Source organism: Symphodus melops, assembly GCF_947650265.1.
Source record: "Symphodus melops genome assembly, chromosome: 3".
NCBI classification, from domain to species: Eukaryota; Metazoa; Chordata; class Actinopteri; order Labriformes; family Labridae; genus Symphodus; species Symphodus melops.
In genome coordinates, this window is record NC_136693.1 from 2,349,489 (window position 1) to 2,377,183 (window position 27,695).

General features: G+C 41.9%; 2 protein-coding genes across 5 annotated transcripts; one reads left to right on the top strand and one right to left on the bottom strand.

Annotated features, from left to right (window-relative positions):
- On the top strand, positions 1-25,847 carry LOC306821472 (uncharacterized protein). The gene is made up of 14 exons (XM_079339929.1): positions 1-161; positions 8,088-8,228; positions 10,594-10,837; positions 10,978-11,090; positions 11,188-11,440; positions 12,030-12,146; positions 12,784-12,807; positions 12,898-12,933; positions 13,802-13,833; positions 14,451-14,535; positions 15,002-15,142; positions 15,650-15,748; positions 16,534-16,639; positions 25,032-25,847. The coding sequence occupies exons 1-14, from the start codon at positions 103-105 to the stop codon at positions 25,055-25,057; spliced, it is 1,476 nt and encodes a 491-aa protein (XP_079196055.1). The 5' UTR covers positions 1-102; the 3' UTR covers positions 25,058-25,847.
- Positions 16,954-27,407, bottom strand: LOC306821471 (uncharacterized protein). Of its 4 annotated transcripts, none has more exons than XM_079339926.1 (3): positions 27,242-27,407; positions 26,807-26,847; positions 16,954-24,545 (listed from the first exon to the last, which is right to left on the bottom strand). In XM_079339926.1, exon 3 carries the CDS (start codon positions 24,534-24,536, stop codon positions 18,597-18,599), a length of 5,940 nt encoding a protein of 1,979 aa, XP_079196052.1. In that variant the 5' UTR covers positions 24,537-24,545; positions 26,807-26,847; positions 27,242-27,407; the 3' UTR covers positions 16,954-18,596. The 4 variants fall into 4 exon arrangements, with proteins under 4 accessions (XP_079196052.1, XP_079196051.1, XP_079196054.1 ...); XM_079339927.1 differs by lacking the exon at positions 26,807-26,847 and having other exon boundaries at positions 19,075-19,385; positions 22,319-24,545; XM_079339925.1 differs by lacking the exon at positions 26,807-26,847.
- Between the last annotated feature and the right edge of the window lie 288 nt (positions 27,408-27,695).

Consider the following 27,695-nt stretch of genomic DNA (forward strand, 5'->3'; position numbering starts at 1 on the left):
GAAACTTCTGAGCCTCCAGACCAGGACCAGGACCGGGACCGGGACCTAAGGTTACAAGACAACCAGAACCAGGACCAAAGACAAGGAGCAGCCCAGTCCAGCATGTCAGAGTCCATCAGGAGGAAAGGCTCCAGCAGGCAGCTGCTGCAGAACCTCATCAGGTGAGAGAAACTCTTATAGCACATGACAGGAGTGTTATTTAGTAATCTGACCTGCAGTCTGTTTTAGTGCAGGTAAAGGTAAGCAGACTGATGATGCAGAAAGAGTAAAAAATAAATGCAAACATAATGTTTTCATCACTCTAATAACTTTTTTATCCCCTTTGTTGCCTGATTTTTAAAACTCTTTAATTTAATTCTCGAATTATTTTTTGCATCGATAAAAATAAATTATCAAACTTATCTGAGCCGTCGCACAAAAAAACAAAGTAACACAGAGTGGAAAATGACAAAGTCAAGTTTCAGAACCCGTGTAGCTGCTTTAACACCAAACATCAAAACTATGAGCAGACGCCTTACAGAGTCCTCTGTTCGGGGAGTTTCAGCCCTCGAGCACGAGATACCGACGACCTCAAGCAAAGTCCTTCAAAAGACTGAACTCCCATCACGACCCTGATGAGTTCTACTTTCTCTAAATGAAGGTTTTATGGACATTTTTCACCTGGGGAACTCTCGTATTTATGTTGTCTGAGTCTGTGTACCTGTGTTTTCTAGCTTCTTCACTGTTTTCACCTGATTTCAACAAGTCCAGTTGTCTTTGGCTCAAGCTTTAAATTTCACCTCTAAAACGTGTATATTTTGTCTTTGACTGGTTGTGAAGTGTCAACACTGTAACTCCTCATTACTGCTTGTCAGCTCTTATTAGGGGTTGCCCCTCTTGTCAGCCCTCGGGGTCGGTTGCTGACCTCGGACCCCAGGTCAGTTCCCTGTTGAAAAGCGCCTCTATTAATGCCAAGACACCCGAGGGTGGACTGCTAGTGAACATCAGCAGAAGCTAATTTAGAGTCCGTTCAGGCCAGAGGGGGGGGGGGGCGCCTCCAAGTGTTCATCACCGCGACGTTTTAAATAATCCACAGAGGCGATTCTTGGGGCCCCAGACCAGCAGGGGGGCCTCAAGCAGCCGCTGAAAAATGTACATCATCGAACAGCAACAACAACAACAAAAAAGTCATTTCCAGTGTCCACGAACTGTCAGTGTTATTTTCAAAAAGTAAATTTGAGGAGCATGAAAAGTTTTGTAAAAATCGAATAATAAATATAAAGAATAAAAACTTAAAAGTCATGCTTTAATAAATAACCTATCAATGAAATGCCAGAGGAAGTGATATCGATTGATCTCTCCCTATAATTAAGGACGGACTTGCAGCTTTCAGTCATTTAATAATATTAGTTATTAGTAATATTTCATCGTCATTATCTGCCCCTCTTACCACCGTCTTACGTTCTTTGATCGGTTCATTGACAAACTTTTGACCGATCTGGTAACTAGAGATGTATCTTTTTGCACATGTATGTGCAGCTGTGTCTCAGTTAGCAGAGTCGGTCGTCTCTCAACTGGAAGGTTGTCGGTTCAATCCCCAGCTCCTGCAGCCACATGTGTCCTTGGGCGGTGTGTGAATGAGTATGAATAGATGAAGTGCTTGTGAATGTGTAGGTGTGAAAGTGCAGAAGACGACAGCTCGAGTTAATATTTAAGGGAGCGTGGTATTGATATGATCGGTTTTATCTTTACGTCTGCAGGAAGAAGGTGGAGAAAAGCTTCTAACTTTGCCTCCATGCAGAAACTGTTGATCTTTCACTCCAACCAAGAGCTTTTTTGCAGCTATATTTCCAGGTCAGATGATCCTGACACTTTAAAGAGTTTGATGCCAGGACAGAGTAAGTGTGCCTGCATGAGCTACATAGGTAGGGGTTACAGTCTGTGGAGAGCATGACGTAGCGTCTGCACTGTCAGCCATATTTACAGCTTCTAACAATCAGTGAAAATCACTGAAACAAAAAAAAATCCAAACATTGGAGCTTAGATAAACCTCTGCCTTAGCATTAAACTCTCAAAACAGCTATACTTTAACTTTAAAGACATATAATGATGGATATCAAAGCTCATTAGTGCTGAACTATATGATTTTCCAGGGAGGATTAAAGATTTTTTTATGATTTACTGTGACTACAGATTTGGGTAGTGGCGACGAGAAAGTTTGTCCTGTATTGACTTCACTGTTCTATGAAGTATAAGTGCCAATTAAGGAGTCAAAAGAACACGAGAAATTCTCATTGCTTTCCATAAAAAAACATTAAAGAAAAGGAAAAAAGTAGGAGACCCAGAATGAGGCCATGTGGAACGCCGGATAAACTCGAACGAAACATCGAAAATGAAACATCGGCACAAAGAAACTGAAGGCAGAGAAAGAATCATATTTAAAAGGGGAGCAGGACGACGATAGGCTCGCAATGAAGGAGGAACGCCATGAAATTGATTAGATGAGTATCACAGATGAGACAGCTGGTTGACATCTCAAGAGAATAACGGCGTGAATGTGAGTGAGACAGATGATATAGACCCGACCGTGATGACAAAGAGTCTTCCTGTCTGAACTTAGACAGTTACTGTCACTATCTCTAGACACTCTTTTGTCCTCTCAATAAAGGCATGAAAAGCCCCCCGCCTCCCCCCCCCAAAAAAAAAAAAAAAAAAATCAAAAACAGCCCAAACAAACAAACAAAAAAACACCAATCTGATGCTAAGCTAAAAATCCTGAAAACGGTTGCAGATGCAGATTTGACTGATTCTTTGATAAAAGGCACGGGAGGCTAATTTCTCATGTAGTTGTCAATAATTGCCTCCCTCTTTAAACTACTGTTCCTCAATGCCAGTGATTTTTATTTTTTTGAGTGATAGATGGAACAAACAGGGTGACTTCACCGAACATGACACCGAGCTCTGAGTTCAATGGCTTCTTTTATTGCTGCAACTTCCTTAACGACCATGACATCATCTGGCTGAGTCCTCAACCCGCCCGCCCCCCCCCCTCCACCCTTCTGCCCACACATACATACACACATTCACTCACACACTCACACAAAGACTACCCCGTTCTTCAGGCCTCCATTGCCTCATTGTGTAAATGGTGGAAAAAATGATGTATCCGTCACATTTCCTCTAAAAATCTGCTCGTTTCACGTTTATGCCTCTCAGCGTCGGGTTTAAATGTCCCAGCAGACTCTGGAGATACCTGAAGGTTCAGACTGTCCCGTTGAGACCCCCCCCCCCAAAAGGGATCGCTGCGTGAATTAATCTTCATGACTTCCTACACTTCTGGAAATGCTTTTTAGAGCGAGTTAAGGGCCTAATTGTCCTCAGCTGTGGGTTCGACATGGATTTTGTCACCACTCAGATATTCATGGAGCCCCCCAAAAAGTCTTCAAAGACCCTTTTCTCATCCACCATGCTGCCTGTAAATACAGCACTTTAATGTTTTTGTTGTTGTTGTTGTTGATAGAGGTAAATGCCACATTTCATATCTTAGTTTAGTGGCTGCATATTCTTGAGAAAACTAGGGTGGAGGTTGTGCGCTGCTCTTGAACATCAGAGCGTTTGGTTTGCATCCAGCATCCGGCCTGTGGTTCATATTAGACAATAACAACCATCTGCTGAAGAAAGGGAGAGAGATCATGGTTCTATTAAAATGCTAATGAGCACTTTTTGTCCTTTTTTTAAAAGTCATTTTGTAAAAACCCAAGATCTTTCCTAAAGTTTAGAGATTTCTACTTAATCAAATCATAACATGACCTTCCTCTGTGATCATGAAGGAAACCTGCTGTGTTGAAGCTTCTCTGACAACAATGCAGCAGCCAGTATGTCCTCCTTCTAACTTTAGATTCTGCTCCTGAATGCTCTGGATTTGATTGGACCAGAGAAGGTAGGCGGGGCTTTGAAGGCCGTTTTGGACGCCCCTGGGTTTGCCAGATATGAGAGCAGTTATCAGGTGAACAGGTGTTGCAGCGATGGAAGCGGGCAGTGGAACTGCTTCAGATAGAAGTGATTGTACCCGAGCTAAAAAGCCTCTGTATGTTTCTAATAAGCTCCAGCAGCAGAAAGCTGCTCAAGCTAGGATCAATGTTGGAGATGCTTTTGAAACATGGCGAGAGGTTAGAACGCAGAAAGATGTTTTCACTGACTCATGCAGTAATACTGTAATATTCAACCAGTCTTAGGGCCTGATTTACTAAAACGTGCGCCTATCGAGGGCCCCTGGACTAGATGAACAAACTCTGTTGAGTTGCGACAGTAACAGTGGAGAACCAAAAACGATGGATGGAAACGGTGAGGATGATAATTCAGAAAGTAGCGCAATTCCAAGAAAACAATAAGAGTAATTTTGCGAAAGGGCAAACAGTCAAAAGCGTCGGCGAGGACGCCATTTGGATCAGTGTTCGAGTGAGATCATATACACTGATGTGATTACTGCTCATCAGCGTTTGTGCTGCCCAAGGGAACGAACCCAGATCTTCAGATCGGCTTCGAACCTAATTATGTCAGATTTAAATAATGCTCCAGACAGTATACACAAATAAACAGCCTCCTGACGACTGTTTGATCCTGAACAGATTAAAAGCATTTCGTCATCAGCGTAACCCGTTCTTAAATCTACTTGCTCCTTTATATAATTGTAGATTTTAATAGTGTGGTACAAGATTAGCTTGTATAGAGAAACATACTAAAGTATTTATAATTTTGGGAATATGGGCGCAGTATTCGCTTGATTATTTAGATTTTATTTAAATATGAGACAAATACTTGTTTCCCTGAAAAGCTAAAATTAAACTTTTCTGTTGATGCATTTCACTTCAAACAAGCTTTTACATTAACATGATGACGATGCTGCGGCCCTTACTCTGAAAATTATAAAGTCTTTGCGTGAATGAGTTTTGATTTTGAAAAATTAAATACATTTAAATTTAATAAAAACTTCTGATCATCATTTGCTTCAACTTTTTTTTTCTCTGTGAAAACACTCTGGAGAGCTCGTTCCTTTGAGGGCTGTTCATTGTGTGTCGATCTTTTGCCGCCGATGGGAATGAAAAGCCGAACATATCTCTCCTCTGATCTTTGGCCTGCGTCTGTCGTCATGTTTTTTTCTGGTTAAAAGAAATCTCATCCTGCTGTCTTTGAACTGTTAAACGTATCTCCTACAGTGAGAGTACATTTTACATGCAGCGACTCAGCAGCTGCAGAAAACAAAAACAACTAAATAGAAATCGTTGATATTCTTCTTGTCAGCCTTTTTGGCTCTTAAAGGTCCCATAAAGACTTCAGCTGATTTCATTCCAGATAAAATCTGTTCAGGGAGGCTTTAAGGGTCAAGTATGATTTTGAATTTTTTTTTCTAAAGCATGCAGAACCATCATAGTCCTGAGAGGAATTCCAGCTCCTTACTTTTGTTTTATTTCAGACAGAAAAGATGAGATCCAGACAAACTATCTCATCCCCAGTTGACCCTCTCTCCCCCCCCCAAAAAAAAACATCTAACAGAGAATCTTAAACAGCCCAATAAATCACACATCCAACTGATTTACAGCAAACTGAAGACCGGCTCTTGCCAATCCAGCTCCCGCTGCGTCCAATATGGCTCCCAATGCGTCCCCGCTGTGCATGATCTCATGTAGGTCACTTTCCCACATTATAATGACCGCAGTATGTTTGGCTAACAGACGCACATGGACAGTGTCCTCAACAGCCACATCTAATGAGACATTCACATCAGCTTTTTAAACTTCAATTCGATGATTTCATTCGACCGAATGTTTGATGTCTTGATATTTCAGGAGCATTAATCATCGTTCTGTAAAAAGGACTGCGTATTAAATCTAGACGACTGCTCAGTTAAAGGGGGACAGTCTGCATGTTTTATGTGTTAATAAGTACCTACAAGCTTGCCTGTTTTTTTTCTTCTTCTTCTCCACGATTCTGCAGCGATCCAGAATCTGAGTTTATCAGTGGACCTGTCCAGCTTTTTGTTCTGTTCAGAGACTCGTTCCAAACTTAGGCCACGTTTACACAAAATCCAAAACAGCGTTCAGACGAGTCGGCAGCATTCTGATAATATCCGACGTGCAAACAGCCACAAAACAACTGAAAACACTGTAGTTACATACCCGGCCTATTAACGCACACACATACTTTTCTTTATACAGAGCGGTAAGTTGTGAACATACAAACATGGCTAATCACCTTGAGACCGGCGTGTTGGTGGATTCAGTATTCGGTGCATGTCAGCCGTTCATTTCAGAGGATCTGAATATTGTCAGTTTACACAAAGTGTGTGTGTTCGAAGGATTATAACGGTAAACACTGGTTGAAGCTGTCCTCATGTCCGTGGTTTCCCACATTTTAAAAAATCAATTAAAAATGGCAGAAAAGTATCTTTAAATATCTCTCTGAGTCATGACCGTCTAAAATGAGCGAAGCTCGAGTCCCGCCTGCCGCGCTGTTGTCTGAGCTGTGTTTACATCGTGTTCAGGATCTTGTGTATGAAGCTGTTTAAGCCAATGATTAAACATGTCATTTGAATGTCACGTAAACGTTTTTAAACAGCGGCCATTTTGTGTAAATTGATGTGCAATTTCAAGCTGCAAGCTAACTAAAGAGCGCTACCGTTAGCATGCTAACACTGCACCTGGAGAGAGGGGTTGCCCTTGGATTTCATGCTGGTGCTCAAGAGCGACATCTTCTGCATCTAAAAGTCACTAATTCTTCCACAATTAGTCAGAGCTGTTGTGTTGAATCACAACACAAATACAACAACTCTATTGTTGTGTCTCTCAGCAGGTCTGGAAATGTTAACTGTTACATTTTCTTGTCTGCTCTGACGTTTTGGCACCACGTTCTTTGAGATCTCTGCAACCATTTAAGGTTAATTCAGTGTTATCATGCAAATCCCCAAATCTGGTCCAAGCTGTAAACTGTAATTATCCTCGAAAAACTAATGACATCAGACTTAGGAAAAGCTATTTGTACCCAATAACGGGTGGTCCCAGGAGATTTCAAACTTACATCCAATCACATGGCTGACTGAATATTTCCAAAGTCCTTGTTATTCCAGACTTTCTCCAGACCTCCATGATGAGATGGAGTTCTGGCCAGGCAGGAATACGGTCTCCCTCCATCCTCCCTGCTGCTCCTCCTCCTTCCCTTCACCTCTCCTCCCCCTCCCTCCCCTCTCTTCCTTCGTTACCCTCCAGAGACTTAAATTAAGTGAAACAGCACAGCAGCTGGCTCCAGCTCCGCCAGATGTGCCTGAACAATAAAGAGACTTATTGTTATCAAGCCCGGCCCACTGGAAACTAAACGTGATCAGACAAAATAACTGAATGAGACACAAGAGCAGCTAAGTCTGTACTGTATACCTGCATCAGCTTTTCCTTTGATACCTTGAAGTGTTGCTGATCTACTTCTTCAACATGTCTCCAAACACAAAGCCGTCCTGTTGAAGAAATGGTTTCCTCAGTGTAATGTGGGAGCAGAGACAAAGTCATGATATTTCACTCAGCCCAGCTTATACTTCTCAGATCTTTTGTTCTGTCTCTGTTCACAGAGACAAAAACATGTTACGCATATAAGCCTCAAGTGGCCAGAGGAGGAACTGCAGCCACACAAGTTGCAGCTTAGAGACCTTATCTGGCGTGCAAACAACCCTGACATCAACCTTCTTCAACACTTCTGGGATTGACTCGGATGACTTCTCTTTTATCGCACAACATCAGAGCTGAACTTCTTTAATACTCGGTGTCTGAGTCAGGACAAATCCCTTCAGCTCGGCTCCAACATCTTGTGGAAAAACTGAAACCAGAAGAGCTGTTAAAGCGGTGGATTACTGCTCACGGTTTTGGAATGACATTTCTAACAATCACATATGGCTGTAATGTAAGGGTGTCAACACGCTCTTTGCCATGTAGTGCAATTGAAGCATTTAAAGCCCCTGGGGATTGAGGTATTTACAGCAGGCAGCTGGTGTCAGAGGACTGCCAACTTTTCGGTGGTGTCACAGTGTGCTGAAAAGCCTGTCGGGTCTCCATGTTTGTTTGAAGGGTGACGGCCCAGCGGAGTCAGGAGGATGCTGAGGAGGTGGAGCGGGAGAGAAGGAGGAGAGCCAGAGAGAAGCAGAGAGGAGAGGGGAGTCCCTCCTGGCCAGAGCCCCCACCACACGACGACCTCCCACACAACATGGAGTGAGTATGAGGATGACACATTTAAGGCCCATAAAAAGTTACATGTGAAATGGATTTGTGTCTTAGTGATAGTTTGGGAAACAATGAAAGAACTCAAAGAACTCATATCTATAAAGTGTAAATGGAATCAGAACCAGCAGCTAGCATAGCTTAGCTTAGCATAAATCTAGAAATAGATTGTAACAAGTCTCCAAAACAACAAGCCGCTCTGACTACATGCTCTACTCAACGCCTGGTTTTATCTCCATTGCTCAATTAAGGTTTTATGTTTCCTTTGTTTTAAGCGTGACATTCCTGCTGACAGCCAAGAAACAGTCGACCACCTTGTTAAAACCACACCGTGTCATTTTAACACTTTTATGGACACATTTAACAAACAAAGACACCGCACGTCAACTAGTGGAGTTTAGGAGTTCCCTCTTGCTGCTGATCTGAAATCTAAGCTAAACAAGGAGCGCGAGTTCGGCATCTTTTTTTTTTTTTTGTTCGAGCAAAAAAATAGAATCAAATTTACCAGAAAGTTTCAAAATTGGTTAAAAGATTTGTGAAGTGGCCGACCGAATGAGCAGAGGCAGAAACGGGGGTCAAAGTCCAGGCTGGACTCACTTTGAGTCTCTTCAGTGCAGAAGTTGTAGCTTTACTCTCTTGTCTACAAGCGCTGATGTTTTCCCATCCAATCAGAGACTTCACTTCCTCGTCTCCTGGAGCACTTCTGCTTGAGGCTCGATTTGCAGTTGATATATTTTCAGATTATGTGTTTTCCTTTGTATGTATAGTTTTTGCAGTGCGTTTGATGTGACTGCACTTTATTAAGACTTTTTTTGCATTAGTTCAGTTCAGTTTCTGAAGTTGCATTAGTTTTAGACTTGAGCATTTGCTGTTTAATCGACTTCTTGTCTTAATTTGCTGCATGCTTTCTTAATACAAGTCGTTCCTGTGGCCCAGCGTAGATGTGGGAGTAGTAGAATGTATTCATTCATGTAATAAGTAAGTACTAATGTTGATGTCAGTCTTTTGTTTTGAAATCTGCCGTTGCAGCAGTGACTTATTTGTTTGTGTAACACCACACGGACTTGATGTTTACAGCTGCGTCTCCACACCCGCGGTGCTGATTAAAGGGGAGCGACTTGTTATTATGTGTGTGTAACTGATGCTTCAGTTCAGCCCAGTGATGCTGCAGCTGAATACGCTGAGCGAGAGACGCCTCTGGTTCATCGCTCAGCGACGTGATGAGGGGGAAAATCCTCATCATCAGCGGAGATTGTGAGCTGCTGATCAGACTTGATTGCAGCACTCTGAAGGGAAATGTAGTTCTCTCATCAGCTGCTCGCTGGTTTAATTATAAGCTTCATGGTTTTTCCATCATGCGTTCGGGAAGGTTTGATTATGAGACAGTTTGTTAGTTCACAAAGCAGCTGGGAGAGTGACACTGTTCACTTCATCGCCCTGTCTTTATAGACTGAAGGAAATTAGATTATTAAGTTAAACTTTTGGGGGATTGCTTGAAACCAAAGTATTTATGAGCCAAATGTTTTATTTCCTCGGGTTACATAAAAGGCTACCTGGTAACTTTCTTCAGCCCGTGCTCTTACATCCCTCTGATCCATGATCACACAACAGGAAGTTAAAAGATACCACATGAGACTGAGCATACACCAGGCAGCAGTGAGAAGTATGTTTGCGTGATTGTGTTTCATTAATTCTTTGTTAAAGCTGAATTAAGTGAAGTCATAAAGACAGCAGCTTTTTTTTTAGGCATTTTGTTAGCGCAGAGGAGGTCCACTCTGCTGATGTGAGCTCACCTGGAACAAGAGGCCACAGTGCCACTCGACAGTGTTTGTCGTTTCCATGGAGACCGTCTCTGTTTCCAGGGAGCCTGAGGATACAGGACTCCGCCAGCCATCTGGCTAAACACTCTGCCTCGTCAGAAACAGTGGAGACACAACCGGGTGTTTGGCTGGATTCAGTCTGGCTTCTTTCTCTGCACCTTGACATTCGTTCATTCCTTTTGATTAAGCGTACGCACACACGAGAACGCTTGAATCCTTTTGCAAAAAAGCCCAAAAGCACCTTCAGTCGATCCTCTAAACCCGCCAGACCAAACTGCTCTTCATGCCAGGCTATAAACCTCTTTAGTCCTGCTGTAAAATTGGGCATTTTTATATGGAGATTTCTTGGCTTTTAGATCAAACCTCAAGTGGACACTAGAGGAACTGCAGGTTATTGCACTTACTAGTTATTTTCATTATAATAATACGATATAATAGAATTTCTCACAGTGACGGTTGCGACTTGCTGTAAACCCATGTCATGGTTGGCATCAGCATTTCAGCATGGCGTCCCCTCTTGTCCACTCGCTCCGCAGGCTGGACGAGGAGCTGAAGCCCAGCTGCCGTTTGGTCCTGGAGGAGGACGAGGGCTTCAGTGACTGGAGTCACAGGTTGGAGAATCGTCACGACCAGGAGGTGCCGGTTGCCTGCAGAGCCAGAGTGCAGAGATCTTTACCACCACAGTGGAAGCCTGAGACTGAAGTGGAGAAAGAAGAGGAGGAGGGATGTGACCCGGAAGAAAGCAGTCGGTCACAGGAAGCTTCAAGACCTACACAGAAGGTACAGATCAGCACAGTCCTGTCTTTTTTTTAACACTATAAACGTTATATTTGACTGATATCAGTCGGTTAAGGATCTGAAAACGTCCTCCACTTTAAAGTTGAAAGGTTCCTACCTGCTCTTCTTCTGGCTCATTTCAGTCCAGCAACAGGAAAGAAGTCAGGACGTCTTACAGCTCAACAGTCTTCCTGCCGCAGGACGTCAGGCTGCCTGACAGGACGTCCTACCTCGTGGCGGGGACGATGAAGCCGCGGTGTGTTCTTGGTTTTTTTTGCTGTTGGATCGTCTGGTGTGCGTGTGGCAGTTTCTCCCGTTTTTTTATTAACCGGTCACCTGCTTCGCCTCCACAGAGGAGGGGCCTGCAGGGTGGACGGCGCGGCGAAGCACGACGAGCAGAAGGAAGAAACGGAGGTGCAACCTGACCTGCAGAGGGAGTGGAGGTCAGCAGGGAGCACACGGAGCCACAGAGATGAGGAGGAGGAGGAGGAGGAGGAGGAGGAGGAGGAGGAGGAAGAGCTCAGCTTCTCACATGAAGTGAAGGAAGACTTCCACTTCAGACAGGAGGAAGGACACGAGGAGGAGGAGGAGGAGATGCCAGACGAGGTTGGCTTTCCTATTACATCTCTGCAATGTTCAATTTCAACCTTCATCGAGGTGATTTCTAAAGTGACTGTTTCCACGTCTTTGTGTTATGACGGGTCTCTGGTCGGATTCTGGTTCATTTGGCAGAGTCGGTCGACTCTCAACCAGAAGGTCGGGGGTTCGATCCCCAGCTCCTGAAGCCACCGTTAAGACGTGTCCTCAGACGACACTCTTAGACTCTGAGAATAAGCAGCGTGTAGATACCGAACATATCTTCCAGCAGCGTTTGAAACACGGAGCATGACACTGCAAAACATGGCTGCCTTTTAAAAAACCTCGCACTTCATAAATCTGAAAGCAATAAAGTGAAAGAATGCGTGTTTGGCACAGAGAGTGTAGAAACGAGACGTGCAGCCATGATGTCAGATCTAACAAATTATTTCTTTTAGCACTTGTTGTTTGCGAGCGTGCGGGAGGCCATGAGAGCTTAAACCACGACTTGATACGTTAAACATGACGTTATACTGTTTGTACTTGTTTTGCCCTCACGCCCTGCTGGTTTAGCAGTGGCGCGATGATGATAGATGTGTGTTGTGCGTTTGTGTGTCAGAGGTCAGGCGAGGCCAGGAGGCGTGAGGAGATGAGCAGGAGGTCTGCAGAGTCCGTTTGCAGCAGTGAAGAAGAGGAGACTTTAAACTGCTACGGACCCATGAGCCCCACGTTCAAGGTATCCAGCCAACCCAAAGTCAGCTTCACGTTTAAACACACTTATATGTAACACACTTGAACACAACTTTCTGTGTCTGTTATGTTTTTTTTCAACAGCTCAACAGAAACGTGAACTTTTAAATTTCAGTATTTTTGTCCAACAGCTAAATCTTCTTCTCGCTGCACACAGTTAATACACTGTTTAAGTCACAAATAAAGCAACAGCAACCAAACATGTCATAACTGTATAATACTGCCAGCTGTGGTTACCAGACCCTGCTGTAAAAAATACACAACTTTCATGACTGTAACGTTCAAAGGCTGGTAAAAGATCCTGTTGATTTTATGGTTAATAGGAGTTGGACTGAAAACTACGAAACGTATTGCCATGATTTACAGGAAAATACCACATGGATGATGTATTCATGATGCGTTCTCTTTGGATGAAGACCGGTGTTTTTACTGTGACATTAACAGTCTGTCATAGAAGAGACTGTTTTATTCCTTGAGTTTCTTCTAAAGGCCGGTTTATCCGCAAACCTTGAACACATCGATGCAAGAAACAACATCAGACTGTTTTGTAGCTGCAGTGAGCGTGAAGCACATTAAAACCATCTGTTGATGTTTTGTTTCTTCTCACTCTGCGTCTCCAACAGAAACTCCTCATCCAGTTCTACCCGGTAAGTTCTCGTGTGTCACACTTTGTCTGCTCTGATATTTGGGTTCCTGTCAGGAGGAAGCTGCTGACACTGATCTGTGTCTCTGTGCAGGATGAAGCCAACAGCAGAGCAGACGTCAAGTGCAAGGTGAGCGCTGCTGCGAACGAGTGTCAGGGACTTCTATCCATTCTAGCTCACTGTTTTAAATGAGCGCTGTCAGCTCTGATCGCATCGTGATTAAGGTCAGATATAATAATCGCATTAATCACGAGCTAGGTGTACCATGGGTGAGCCACTGCAGTGCCTCCCTGTAATCAGAGGGATTAAAAAAAGCTGTGTCTTTGAACGTCTCATTACCGCTCAGTTAACGAGTCCAAAGTCAAATCAACATCATGACTTCAACCTTTTCACGTTTTCCATTTGAGCCGTTTGTGATCCGCAACGACTTTGTTTTTCCGTTGCTTTAAAAATAAAAAGCAGGTTTTTTTTATATAAAAACCAAAGGTGAGGTACCCTTAGTTAAAAAAACAGAATGAAAGCACAGCTGTTGTAAAGTTTAACACAAGTTATTAAACTTTGAATAATGTTGTTTTAAAAATTGTTTGAGAGCTCTAATTCGAGGACACTGCTGTTTGTTTTTGTCCTCATTCCTGTCTTTTCTATGTTTTAATCCGGCGTCCAGCTTGTAAACACTTTGTAAGTTTGTTCATTTAAGTGCTGCATGAAAAATGTTTCCCCTCTCATTTAAGTATTTGAAAACTTCTTCCATTTTCAACATGTTTCAGATTAAAGTTTTTTTTTTGTTTTTTTTCTTAAACCCTCCAAAGAGAACACAAGTTTCTACTTTGCTAGATAAAAAGATATCTGTTCATAATTACTCGAAACTACAACTCAGCTCTGGTTTGTAGTTCAGGACTGGAACACGCTTCAATAAAAAGTCTGCTTTATATTATATTATATTTCCCCATGTGTGTGATACATGTCTTATTCTTGATTCTCCGGATTCTTCCCTCAGATCATCGAGAGAACGGAGTCTCTGAAGAAGAGGTGAGTCTGTGTTTGTCAAGGTCTGCAAACATTTCTACTAAATGCTCAAACTTTTGAAACATTTCTTCGTTTAATACTCTAAATAAGAACAAAAGCAACAAATTCAAAAGACAAAAGAAATTCCCCTGAAAGCTGTGTGCAGGTTCTCAGTGATCCGGACTGTTGTAAATCTGAAGCTTGATCCAAAGAAGTTTCTGTCACCTCCGAAAGCCTTCTTCGGTTCAAAACTGTCTTTATATAAAATTTTCAAAATTACAGAACAGAAAAATCCCGACATTGCAGAACAAAACACAAAAAAAGACAGAAACATTTGCAGCGAGACAAAAAAAAACTGTCTTTAATGTCGTTGACTGTAAGTCAGGTTGAGACAGGATTTCCAGCATGGAGGCCGCTGCTGATGGAACCAGATGGCTGACGTCACTCAGACTTCAAACATTCATATTTACTGTCTATGGGTGGGACTTTGGTTGTTTGACCTTTTGGATCAAGCTTCAACTTTAGCTCCTGAGAGACAATATGTGCACACTCAGCAATTGTTTGACACTTGTGCAAGTATTAAACCTTTTTTTGGGTCGGCTGAAGAATTTACCTGAACAATAATCTCATTTTTTCTAAAGCACCAGCTGCACAAAGAAGACGCCGCCGCCTCTTCCTGTTTCCAAGATTAACAAGAAGCTGGAACAGTACACACACGCCCTCGAGGTACAAACCCCACCGAGTGACTCTCAACATGTTTGTTTCTTCTCTTTGGCTCATAAAAGGAAGCTATGACGACCTCATCACTGCAGCCATGTTAAAGAATAATAAAAAACACAAGTTACGGGAAAAACCACTAAAGTAAAAACGAGAGAGGTCGGACGTTCAAACAAAGTATAGTGAAGGTGCTCTTTGGTGTAGAAACAGCTGGATGACCTCATTTAGGACATTTTGTCATGAAACAGCCATTATCATTATGGCTTTTTATTTTTTCAGGTGGGTGTCTTTTATGAACCTATAATAATGCATGTTTTAGTTTTTTGCGATGAAGCCTCTTAGTCAGTCCAGACCTTAAAATAAAAATTGATGCATTGAAATTGCTGTTAACAATGAATCAAGAGAAAAAAGCAACAAATCTGTATGTGTTACTGTTCCTGCGTCTTTAACTCGTTTAAAACGTATTTCTTCTCAGGTCTCCTCAAAAGAAGGCCGGTCGAGCGGTCAGGTGCCGACAGACCTGACGAGTCCCGCTGAACCCGTCTCTTCAAAGAAGAATCTGTTCGAGGTCGGAGAGGCCTGGAACCAGTCCAGCGTCTCGGTCACGCCATCAAAGGTTTGTATCTATCTTTATCCATCATGCGGACGACTTACAGCCAGACGCAAGAAACAAATATCCTTAAAACCTGCCTCAGCTCCAGCTCTCAGCCTGTTGACTGAAAGTGAGGCTGAGACAGCATTTTCAACATGGCGGCTGCTGCCGATGATCCTCAGCGCCCCCTGCAGGAACAGATGGCGGACGTCACTCAGGCTTCAAACATTCATATTTACAGTCTCTGCTTATGACACATGATAATAACTCAGGTTCAAGTGGGCTTGAAATCGTAAAATGTTCTTTATGCATGTTTGGCTGCCACTGACCGTTTAAACGTCAAACACAAGGGAAAGTGTAGGTTGAGTTTTGAGATGTTTGAATGACGTATTTATTTTACATGTTGTGAATTCAGCTTCATTTTCACTTTTAATGATTTCACTGAAACTCTTAGAAACAGGATTATGAAGCAGGTTTAAAAACGCCGCCCCTGTTTTGTTTTGTTTTTTTCGTTTTTTTTTTTTTTGGCAGGATGCAGACGGGTTAAAAGTTGGCGTGGCTGATCTGATCAATCAGTGGGTGAAAGGAAGTGAAGACGCCAGCCGCTGCAGCTCGCCCTTCAGATCCTCAGTAAGTCCCAACATTTTGTTCACATTTAAAACTTCAGAATGTGATTTTCTATTTTGGTTGTATTTGACTCACTCAGTTTGGTTTCAGTCTGTATTTTTCTGTGGTGCAGTCAGCTTCATGCAACCACACCCAGCTTCTTTTTATCTGGTGTAAATCATTTCAACTCCACAGCGCAGTCAGTGAAAGCCCGCCCCCTGTTGGCTGCAGCAGTAACTGCACAGTTCATTATCGTCTGAGCTCACAGACTGCAGTCTGTGTGCTGCTGCGGTTGCAGGAAAAGAAACCTGGTTGAATTTTAAACAAGACAAATCTGTTTCTTTTTCACTGTAGGGATGAAATTATAAAGTTTTGCAAATACAAATTTACATTCTGGAAAACAAAATTGAAAAAGCTAAATCCCTTTTAAAAAGGACAAAGCAAACGTCACCATTAACTCTGAATAAAACATTTCACACATACTTTCCGCCAAAATAAACTTGGTCACTTCCGGTGTTTGGTTAATTCCCTTACTGTAAATTTGTAAAGGGTTCTGCCTCTTGCAAAGTGTTTGCATCTTATCAACTCATTTTCAAAAATGTAAATTTGTTTCGTCCTCTATAAACATGTTTTATTTTTGTATTTTTTACAGCATATATAAATGTTTTCCAAAACATAAATTTGTCTGGATGGTTATGCATTTTGTACTTTTGTTTTGCACTTCCCAGCCACCGTAGCACAATGAAGCCACAGTGTAAATGTTAGTGAAGGTGTCTCTGATAAACGTCATTCGATCATGTGACTTTCAGGAGGGCTCAGCCGGTAAAAGATATAAGTATGTGGTGACGGGTCACGGCAAGTACGAGAAGGTTTCTGTCGATCACGACTCCGGTGAAGACGCAAACTGTCCTTCAGGTGAGAACGATCGAGCATCCTTTACTCAGAAACAGCCGAGGATGGGTGTCATGTTTTTATGTCTGTGTAATGTTGGAATCATTTTTAACTTTGTGCTTCTATTATTTAAGTATCCATTAACTTCTTTTCTTAAATATCATGACTCAGTAAAACATACTTTTTTACTGCCTTTCTGCAAAAACCTCGTCCCTTCTTTTTCTTGTGTGTAAAGAAATTTAGTGAGAATTTTTATTTGATTTAACTAAAATTTGTTCGTTTTATAAACACTGACTCGAGAATTTAAAGAAGGATAAAATAAATGAAATATACAGAACGAGAGTTTCACATTCAACTTTATGAATCTTTAAGAATCACACAGTGAACAAAAAGAAATGCTGAATGAAGCATCAGTGTATTAAAAGGCTATATGGTTAGCTTCCAGGGGGTTAAAGTCCCCCTCACCTAAGTTGACCCCAGATCAGGACGTCTATTATAAGGCAAACGTTTTTAAAATTCAACATAGCAACAGAAAGGGTCAAAATTAACATCAACACGCTAATTTCTGCTACAGCAGCATCTAAATCATCCAAAGCTCTTTATCAAGCATCTTTCCCAGCTATTACTCCTTCTTACTTCAGCAGAACGTATCATGTACATCCTCATCTTCATCATCAGCTTCATCATCATTCATTGGTCTTCACTTCCACATCCTAGATGCAATCTAAACTCTGCCATATTCTTCACAAGTCCTTTCTGTTCAATCAGGTCACACACATCTATAATTTATAATGCTGCTTGGATTTATGATCATAAAGGGATTAACTCTGGGATTGTTTAGGTCTCCACCCCCCAATATGCTAGCATTGTCCCTGTGAAGATGCTAACATGTTGGTGTTCAGCAGGTACACGATCCACCACAAAACTCCTTAGCACCACACAGGAAGTACAGCTGATCTTAATGGGAATGTCATTACTTACGCAGCCACGCCAGCAGAGACCCCTTTTTTTTTCTTTTTTTTTTGACAAATTAAAATTTGTTTCGATGATGACCTCAGAAACTAAATCAGTGGGACACTAAAAGGATTTATACTCTGAGGATCATGACACATTTGCAAATGTATCAGCAATCCAGAACAAAGTTGTTGGTATATTTTAGTGAAGACAAGAACAATGGAGCGACTCAACAGCGTGTCCAACGTTGCCATACCTAGAGTTAACAATGGGTTTTTTGAGCATCAATTGACCGAAGCAGATACTTGACTTATAAACACAAGATGTATTATTTACATTACCAAGCCATACAAGATGTGGTTGTAGTTTCTTCCCCTGATCAAAAGCCTCAAAATCCACTCGTGTTTCCATCCATACCTGACTTACTGTCAAGCAACCTGTTCTATCTTGACCTTCAACCATCTGTTTCACTTCTTTCATTATCCATCTGCCCTGTTGTTCCAGGAATGTAAAAGCCGTATTTATCACAGATCTTTAAAAAAAAAAAAAACTGCCTACCAGCAGTGTATACTAAAAGCTAGCTTATTTAGAAAAATAGAAAAGGATGAAATCAATCAATTTGTTAAAAATCAAAGTATCTACAGTTCATGCATTCAATCAAAGGCAACACTCGATGAAAAAGGAAAACTCAAACCAAGGACCGTTACGGAGTATGTTAATTAATCCTCCTGTGAAATAAAACTTTGCCTTTTTAGTTTGAATTGAAGGATCATACCAAATATTAAGTCCCGACGTTGACTTAAGATGATTGTATTTGAACTGTGATCAATTAAACATTTACTATTATTCCCTTCAGAATTTAAATTTGTTCCTGAACTACAAATGTATGTATGCTATTTTCTTATACGACTCCCTCATTTAACTGAGCAAGCTTTTTTTTTTTTGACTAATGATTAATTACATAACAGTGAAACAACACATCACTTATCATATAACAATCCCAAACAAACTTTTGCATTGCTACAAGTTACACATCTGCATTTTTTGTCGGACCAAATCCTCTTGCCTTTCTGTTGAAGTCCTTGTGTTCCTCTTCTTGACATTTGCGTTTTATCAGCCCCCTCTCAAACACAGCTGCTATTTTTGTCAGAGGCTTCTCAGCCGCCTCTTTTAGCTTTCGGGCATCAAAACGGGGGCTGTAAAGCAAAATTGGCAGACGATTGACGAATGAGGGGACTTCTGCTTGATTGTCTTTTGATACCTTTTTCTCTTCTGAATCCTTCTTTGTGGCGTTGATATGTTGCAAGATCCGGTCCTTGGTTGAGAACATCTGAAAGAGGAGGGCGTCCCACATCTTCAATGCAACAGGACCACTTTGGTTATTTGCCACCTCTTGTTTGGCACATTGGTCTGTCAATGGGAAATCATTATCTCCTTGATCTACTTTCTCCTTCTTGCCGCTGGAATCAACTTGAGATTTGGCCTCCAGCTGTGGAAACTCTGGTTCCTCTGGTTCAACAACCATGTGTTTTTTGAGCCGTGTCCATCCGCTGAGCTTACCCTTCAGACCTTTCGGCTTTTTGGTTGCTTTGAGTTCAGAGGCTGTAGAGGATGTCTCTGCTTTTGCCGTCGTCTTGTCAGCAGTTGAAGATGCAGTTGATGTCGCTGACTTCGTGGAGGGTTCGACCGTCTGGGATTCCGTCGGTGCTGCTGTTGTTTTGGTCGTCACAAGGTCCTTGGCTTTGAGTCCAGTTTTTTGCTGAGATGGCGGTGACATTCCTCTGTTTGGGGATGGAGCTTTGACTGAGACTGAGGCCTGAGGCAGAGAGGCAGGAGTGGCAGAGTCAATCACAGCGGCTGTTACTATGGACGGTTGTATGACAGTATCTTTTGCTGGCTTTGCACAGGAATTGTTCTCTACTGGTGGCTCTGTCGATTGCTGAACATAACTGGTGTGCAAGCTAGTCTGGACTGGATCTGGGGAGGACTTTAAAGTATCATTTGTTACAACTGAGGGCTTAGTTTCTACAGTGGCAGAGGAAGGTCTTGATTCAACCTGCTTAATGGGAGGTTGTGCTGGTAGCATAGGTTTACTGATTAAAACAGTATTGGGAGGATTGGGAGCAAGATCAGTTTTTGCTATGTTGGTTTTTGTCTTTTGTATTTGGGATAGTTCTTTTACTTCCGTAATGTTAGTCGGAACTGTAATGTGATTATTGGTAGTTACTATTGCGTCAGGTTTTGGGATCATCTCTGTTCTTGACTTAGCTCGAGGTTTAACGGCGCTATTGGAGGTATTATTTGGAACAGGTGAAACAGGAGGGATTGCCTGGTCTTTCAAAATGATGGGGGGTTTAAGTTCTCTGCTATGGTTTGGAGAAACACGCACTTGGGAAGACTTAGGCAACGTTGGAGTATTAGATCGGATAGGAATATTATGCATTCTTGGATCTGGTAGTGGGGAGGCTCTCATTGTGGGCAAACGTTTTATTCCTGTAGGAGGGCTAGGTGGTAATTTAGCATTTCTGGTATGAGTGTTTGAAACGTTATTTTCCATAGAATTAGTTGTTTCGGGGATAGACTCCCTGAACTGCTTCACTCCTGTCTGAGGGGTCATTGGATGAACAAAATCTTGAACATTATTTCCTGGCAACATGATTTGACTTTTTCTTTCAGTGGTTTTCTGTTCTATGCTGAAACTAGATTGTTTAGCAATGACATGGCTAATTAAAGAAGAAGCTGTGGTTGTCTCAGTAAAAGATGTTGTAGAATTCTTAGTCTTTACAGGTGGACTTGGTAATGACTTATTAACGATGGTTGGCTGAATGAAAGGGGGTTGTTCTTTAATTTTGTTTTCAGTAGTAGCCAGTGGTGCAGATGTCTCAACAGATCTAAGCTTTGCAAGGATGTTAGCTTCCTCTTTATCATTTGGCACCGGTATTGCATAGTTCTTTGTTTGAGCATCAGTACCGTAAACACGTTTATCAACAGGTTGCATTACTGAAGGTTGGCTCTGAAGTCTGTCTGATCTCATTTGAGGGCTTTTCGGTGTGACTTGCCTCATGTTAGGGCTAAATGGCACGGGAGATTTACTTACCTGCAAAGTATTAAAAGACGGTTTATTGCTAACTCCTGTCTCTGTCATGACGGGCAAAATAGCTTCTGTGAAAAGCTTCTTTGGAAGTTCTGTTTCCATTGTGGGAGCACTTTGAACATTATTTAATTTAGGACTGTTTATCCGTGTAGTTTCTGCAACAGGTCTAATTTGTTGAATAGCCGCAATGCCTCCTAGTTGCCCTGGGGAGAGTGTGTCTGTGGAAGACTTGCTAATAGTAAGCAATTCTGCAGATGGTTTGTGGCGAGGTTTGATTTCCCAGCTGGACATGTTTCCATTTGAAAGACTAGAAGATGTTGGTGGTAAAGTTGGCAGATGTTCTGTTGGTGTTTTCCCAGTCATTAAACCTCCTCTCACATTGGTGGGTTGCGGATGTTGTATCGTTTCTACTGGTGTATTTCTAACTCTGTTAACATCAGTTGTATGGTTAGTGGGGAGTTTGTTTTCTGTTGTAACTTTGCTCAGGAGCATTGCATCTTGAGCAGGCATCGGAAAACTGTTTTCAGTTGGTTTTCTGCTCTCAGCTGTAGAGTTTGTGTATATACTTGCTCCCAGAGCTATGTTTTGTTGGCCATAGGAACTTACATTACATGGTGTGTTAAGTACTACATTATCACTAGTTTTAATGGTCTTAGGAGACTCTGGTGCGGGCAAACTGAAATCTAATGGAAATTTATTGTCTAAAATATTGGGTGATTTGGTTTCAGTGAAAGATGGGTCAGGTTGCATGTTTTCCTTGATAGATTTATCTAATGGGTAAGTATTTATAGGAAGTGTATTTGGTAGACTGTGTGCTTTTGAAGGTGTCAGAGAGAGACCTCCTCCGTGAAAATGAACTTTCGTTTCTGAACTAAGCTGCTGGGTTGTTTTAATGCATTGAACCGCAGCTGATACAGTGCAGATGCCGTACTGTGCAGAACATATTGATGCTCTGACAGGTTCATGTTGCAAAATTGATTCAGTTGTAGCTTTCACTGAAATGTTCTCAAATGTATTGAAGATCTGTGGCTCAGAGTTTGTTTTGACAGGGATACATTCTGTATTAGCAGCCATGGAAGTTGTAATGCTGCCATTGTTTGTATTTTTGGTAAGAGTAGCCTCACTGCTGGCTTTAATATGTGGATTGAGATCTTTTCCTTGTTTGGTTAAAAGTTCTTTAGGAGTTGTTTGACTAGGAAGTAGTGTTTCTGAAACTAATTTGGTGGCTTGATCCTTTCCCAATTTGAATGCACCATTTGTGTTGGCACTCCCTGAGGATTTGAGTTCTAACTCAGTTGCAAGAGATTGAACAGCCATATTCTTATGGTCAACTAGACTGGCAGTGAGTGGGACATAGAAACCATTACCGATGGGCTGACTAGCTAAACCAGCATTTTGGTTAGACTTGACTGGAGCTATCTCAGTTTGTCTCTGTTTTGCATTGGCGACCCTGGAATCTACATGGTTAGGAATTTCCTCACAATTGTTAGCACTGTCTATGACATCTATCACTTTTGCAGTATGTTGTATTTTTGAATCTTCTTTGACAAAAGATGAGAAAGAATTAAGCAGTGTATTGTTATCAGCCAGGTATGGATTTGTGTTTTGCACTGCCTCTATAGAAAGTATAGCCGCACTTTGTGTGTGTACCTCACCTGCTTTAGGTATTGATATTGAAGCATCAGAGTTTGAGGCTTTTGGTGTGGATACATCACTTGATGATTGTTGCTTTGTTTTCTGTGCCAAGCCAGAGGGAAGCTCAGGCTTTATTGTGTCCACGATAGATGTTTCATTTGAATGTATTCCAATACTATGAGCTTCAGACTGCTTTTCCTCAAACACATCTTTGTTGAGTGTAACGATCTGTTCAGCTGGAACCTCAGGAACCCCAGGTGGTGATAAAGTTTTAATACCAGGAACCTCCACTGAAGACAGAAGATCTTGGTGTCCATTGAGGTGTTTTGTTGCATCAGACTTTGACACCTTGGGTTCATCTAAAACTACATCTGAATGTGGTGTGTTTGCAGAGGTTTTATCAACCCTGGGAAGTACAGGGCTTTGATGAGAGGAAGTAGTCCTGATCCCACCATAGGCCAAATACTCAGTTGGTGTAAGTCCATAATACATGGATCGGGATTTGGGCTTTGAGGCTGCTAATGTCATTTGAGTCCCCAAAAGTGACGTCAAAGACTTGCGTGCTTCAACCACCGGTGGATAATAAGTGGATGTAAAGGGACTTGGACTGGGTGGAGTTTGGACCAAATTCACAAGCGGAGGGTTAGAAGACTTTGGTGTGGTGGAAAATGATGGAACCTGTGGCAAAAATGAAACATCACTTTCCGAATCTTGGACTGATGGTGGTTTTGAGTTGACTGGTTCTGTCACTGTTGGTTTAACCACAGCAGATGCAGGTGCATTCACACTTGACACAAAAGTATTTCTGGGGTTGAGCTCAGAATGTTTTTGACTGCCTTCTTTATTTTGAATTTCCACTTCTTTATAATTCCTAGTGTTTTTGATTGAAGATTTGTCATTAACCTCAGTCTGGTTGAGTTCAACGGTGGCAGCTGGAGGCATACATATACTGCTAGTTTGAATCCCTGACTTTGGTCGAGTAGCCTCTTTGGGAATCAAAGGAGCTTGAAAATCTTGAGAGCAAGTGAAAGCAGGACTTGCTGCAAATAAAAGGGGATTAGGTTTGGATATTTCAATAAAGGGTGTGGATACTCGAGCTGGTGTACAAGAGGGAGTCTTGGGTCTTCCAGATTGGGGCCTTGACATATACAGATTACGATCAGATTTCACCACTGACACAGCTATTTTCTCGCCATGTACGGTAGATGACAAAGCTTCATGGTTAGTTTGGTTTAAAACTGTTAGGTCCTGCATGGAGGGAGGTTTAGAAATCTCGTAAAATGTAGCCTTTGATGTATAAATCCTGGTTTGTGTGGCTTCAGGTCTTGTCTCTTTCACTGCTTCAACAAGTGATATTTTTGAAGCGGTTATCTCCGGGGACATTTGGCTCAAAACAGAATTGCCATTATTGGTAGGTCTGGCGGTCCAAAACACTGTCTGGTTCTGAGGGTATTCCCTTGAGTTGGCCTTTGTCTCCCTCTGGCTGGGAATAATAGGTTGTGTCTGAGTGTTTGAAACCGATAGCAGCGCTGGAAGAGGAGGTAGGTCTGCAACTTGAGAAGGTGCTGGGCCCGGGCCAGAGTTAGGGGTGGCTGGGGATAGGGTCAGGCTGTGGGTTGATATTTTAGTGCTGGACTGCGACACAGCAACTGGGGGTACTGTTCTGACTGACCCATGGGAATTTGGTGTCATGTTTACATTGAAGGCAGAAGGAAGAGGTGTTGCTGGAAGCTGCTCAGGTGGTGATGGGGGCAGTGAAGCTGAAGGTGTCATCTTGAAAGGTGTCACGTCATCAAATAAGAAAGAGGAGCACTCATACAGCGGAGCCACCTGCTCTTCAGAAGTCCTGATTTGAGCTATGGAAGGCTGAGGGGGGTAGCTGCCTGTTTGGCCATATGGACTGATCTGAGGATGAGGGAATGCAGAGGCAGGGTGATTGTAGAAGGAGCCAAAAGGGAAACTGGAAACTGTGGAGTCCGCAACATAGGCTGAATCTGGGGTCCTTGGTGGGCTTGACTGATCACTGTGTTCGAGGTCTGTGCTTGCCTCGTTGACAGGCGACAAACAGGATCGAAAGGGTACAGGCGTCTGGGATAGGCTACCTTTTTTCTTGGCTCTCTTCTTCTTAAGTTTTTGCAGCCTTGCGTTATCTTTGCCCGGCTTTGGCAGTAGAGGCGGAGGATACTGCTGGGAAAGGTCAGGATCTAGCCCATGACTGTATCCAACATCCATAAGCATTTTAAAGGCCTGCAAGACAGAATATACCCATTAATCAGTTGTTGTTTTTGTCTTCAGCTGAAATATACTGAACTTTTACAGCAAAATGGACAAAAATCAGTCATGTTGATATCCAAAAGAGGCTTTTTATGTTAAGAGTTAGATTCATCAAATTTGCGCAACAAAAGAAAAAAAATGGTTCCATTTGGTCATATAAAGTCAAGACTTCCCTTTCAAAGTTACTAAACTAGGTAAAATTTTGGGTCTTTGTAATCAAAGTTAGAAAAACCAGAGATGACAAAAAATCTCTCATGAAAGGGATTACATGTTCCTCGTACTGGCTTTCTGTCTTAGGAACCATTTTATCAAGAATTCAGAGCAAGAGTATGATATAATATTTTTTAAATCACTGAGTTTGTATGTGATGAAAGATTTAAAGATATTTTATTTGGATACATTTTGGTCACAAGTTAGGTAAGTATAATCACTGATAAAATGTGTTTCTATCTTTTGCAGCTGGGCAGTTCTATGAAGATTTGTGAAAGACAAGCTGGACTTCAGACAATTAAAAAACAACAACTAATTACAGCACACATTTTAGCCATTATCACTTCTTCATTTTCTGTATTTCAAATGTTTGTTTGGAAATGTATTTCAATCCTGTTGTTTGGATTTCTTTTTTTTCCCTGTGCAACTTTTGGTATCTCTTTAAAACAGGTAGTGAAGAAAACACCAAGTCATTTTTCTCCAGTTTATACCGGACTGCTTATTTTGTGAATATTAATCGTAGAAGTAGCACATCTTTAATAAACAATTTAAATGTAATTAAGAAGTAAATTTGTGTTTCATCTCTCACTACTAAGTGCACCTTCTTTGTTATCTACTGCGAACGTGAGCTCATAGTCTACAGTGTGTTTAGCTGCCCACCAACTGTACTGATTTAACTCGTGCTAATGGGTCTCGCACAATCCTGCAGCTGGCTTTCGCAGACCATGAGCTCTCATGACAACGGCCTCATTAGCAGGTTTTAAAACTCTTAATTGGATCCTTGAAGATGCAGCATGGCTACAAGAAGCGTCACTATTGTAAATAGAAAGGCATGTAAAGCTGTTACTTATAGCAAGGCTACTTTGAAATGATGACAAACTAGTTGTGAAAATAGTATCTAAAGGAGACAGTCTGGTTTAAAAGTGACCTCTGCAGAAAATAAAAATCAATTCAGAGACAGACGGTTGGGACATACAGTACAGTACGGGAGGGTGACCAGGTTCATTCAGGAAGGAGGAGTAGTAGCATATTTAGAGCTAAAGATGCTAAAAGTTTGAGCTGTAGTAAATTGCTCCTAATTCCTCCATCACTGACACGACAGTAAGAAAACAGTAAGAAAGAGTGTAAAGGTCAGAAATATAATTAACTGACAATAAATGCAGCATACATTCCTCTTCACCCAAGATTAGAAAGACAAATAGAAGTTGAATTTGACTCAAGTTTAATCCAAAAGCTAATTTAAAATTAACTGTCAAACAGTGAAAGATTTGCTCCCTTTAAACAAATAATTACTTTTATCCGGTTGTCTCGCGTGGAAATATCGGTCTCTCTCTGACTGAATATTTAAGTATCTTTGGGTGACAGTAGGAAAGGTCTTCTGTCTAATTTTAGACTGAGGGAAATAAGAGCAAACATCCTGACACCCAGCACCTGCTGCCTGCTGTCCTACGATCACACAAACAGCCTCAGTCTGCTAGAAATCAATCGCAGGCCCAAATCCTCTCAGAGCTGCTCGGACTTTGAGCTTAGCCTCGAGTTTCAGTGTGATGTTTATCTTTAATTTTTAGTAGGGCCACATACTGTATACAGCAGTTTTGTCTGAGAAAGTTACACATTATTAAACTGGGATGTTTTCCTGAAATTTGACCAGAAAAAATGTAGAATTTAAAAAGCTGATTTAATAAAAAAAAATATTTCCTCTGAGCGAATGTCCTGGACTCAAAATTTAATTGGTCTGATTGTTTGAGGAGTTTTGAGTGAAAGTTTAACACGAAGCCTTGTTGTCAAAGTGACTCCTGCACTGGCTGTGAAAGCGGGAGGCCAGCTGACACATGAGACGTCCCCCTTTTAAGGCTCTGGGGTTGGATATGAGGGAGGCTTTCATTGGAGCAGCTCAAAAGAGGAAAGTGTAAGATTAGCTTTGCGATAAAACTGTGCCATGACCTCAAAAAGAACTCGATTATTCAAAATTGAGGGCGAGGTCTTTATTAATAATAAGCCTTACAGATCCAAGCAGGACATACCGGAACAATATTTAGGCGTTGCTTGTGTTTTTCTTGACAGGCTGCAAAGCAAACAACAGTTCAATGTCAGATGGGAGGTCCAGAGACGAAGAATGTATTTCCAATGTACAACTGAAATTGATTAAAAAGTTCAAGAAAATAACTGAAACAAGTTCAGTGTGTGTGTGTGTGTGTGTGTGCAACAGCTGATTCATGCTTTAATTTAATTTTAACAGCATAAATTGTGCAGAAACATTCAACAAGACTGCAAAGCAAGCTCTTCCTCTCACGTGTTAAAAGTCTGATACGCATCATCTGTTTAAGATTTCAGATTGCACACATGCTTCTATCAAATCCTATGCATCATTGGCAGGTTAGCACCAGGCTCAAAGGTCGCGACCATGCTGCAGTTCAACCAGCTTGTCAATCAACAGACACTGAGTTTGACTGGTTTACCTTCGATGAGCGGCTGTCGGGACAAACTGCTGTCTGCTTGTTAATCCCGGCTCAGGGTGCCACGGGGCTCATCCTGAAGTGAACTGGAGCCTTAGGGAGCGAGCCACAGCGCTCACGGCTACTCCAAAAATAAAACTGTCCCCTTCAGTGTGTGTTGCAGCAGGGGCAGATGGGGGGTTTCCAGGCCACCTGAGACGGCTGAGGTGCAGCCCCTATAGGCGATCGACAGAGACCTCCACCTGAAGGTGGTCGACTCATTCTGCTCAGCAGACCATGAGCGGAGACGTCCAGTTTGTTCCACTAGCGTACGAACTTTAAGTGAATCAGCATGGCTGGGTTTCCTGTTTCTTTCCTAACCCACGTTTACAAGTAATGTTTACAACAACAACATCCAACATTTATATTAGAGGATCTCCACTTCATCTTATCTTGCTCTTCCTTTTAAATCAGGATA

Excerpts from the sequence above, each read along its gene's own strand:
- LOC306821472 (XM_079339929.1), top strand. The coding sequence starts at position 103 with ATGTCAGAGTCCATCAGGAGGAAAGGCTCCAGCAGGCAGCTGCTGCAG. Across the intron at positions 12,808-12,897 it reads TCCTCATCCAGTTCTACCCG|GATGAAGCCAACAGCAGAGC; the intron begins GTAAGTTCTCGT and ends GTCTCTGTGCAG. Across the intron at positions 13,834-14,450 it reads ACGGAGTCTCTGAAGAAGAG|CACCAGCTGCACAAAGAAGA; the intron begins GTGAGTCTGTGT and ends TTTTTTCTAAAG.
- LOC306821471 (XM_079339925.1), bottom strand. The coding sequence starts at position 24,536 with ATGCTTATGGATGTTGGATACAGTCATGGGCTAGATCCTGACCTTTCC.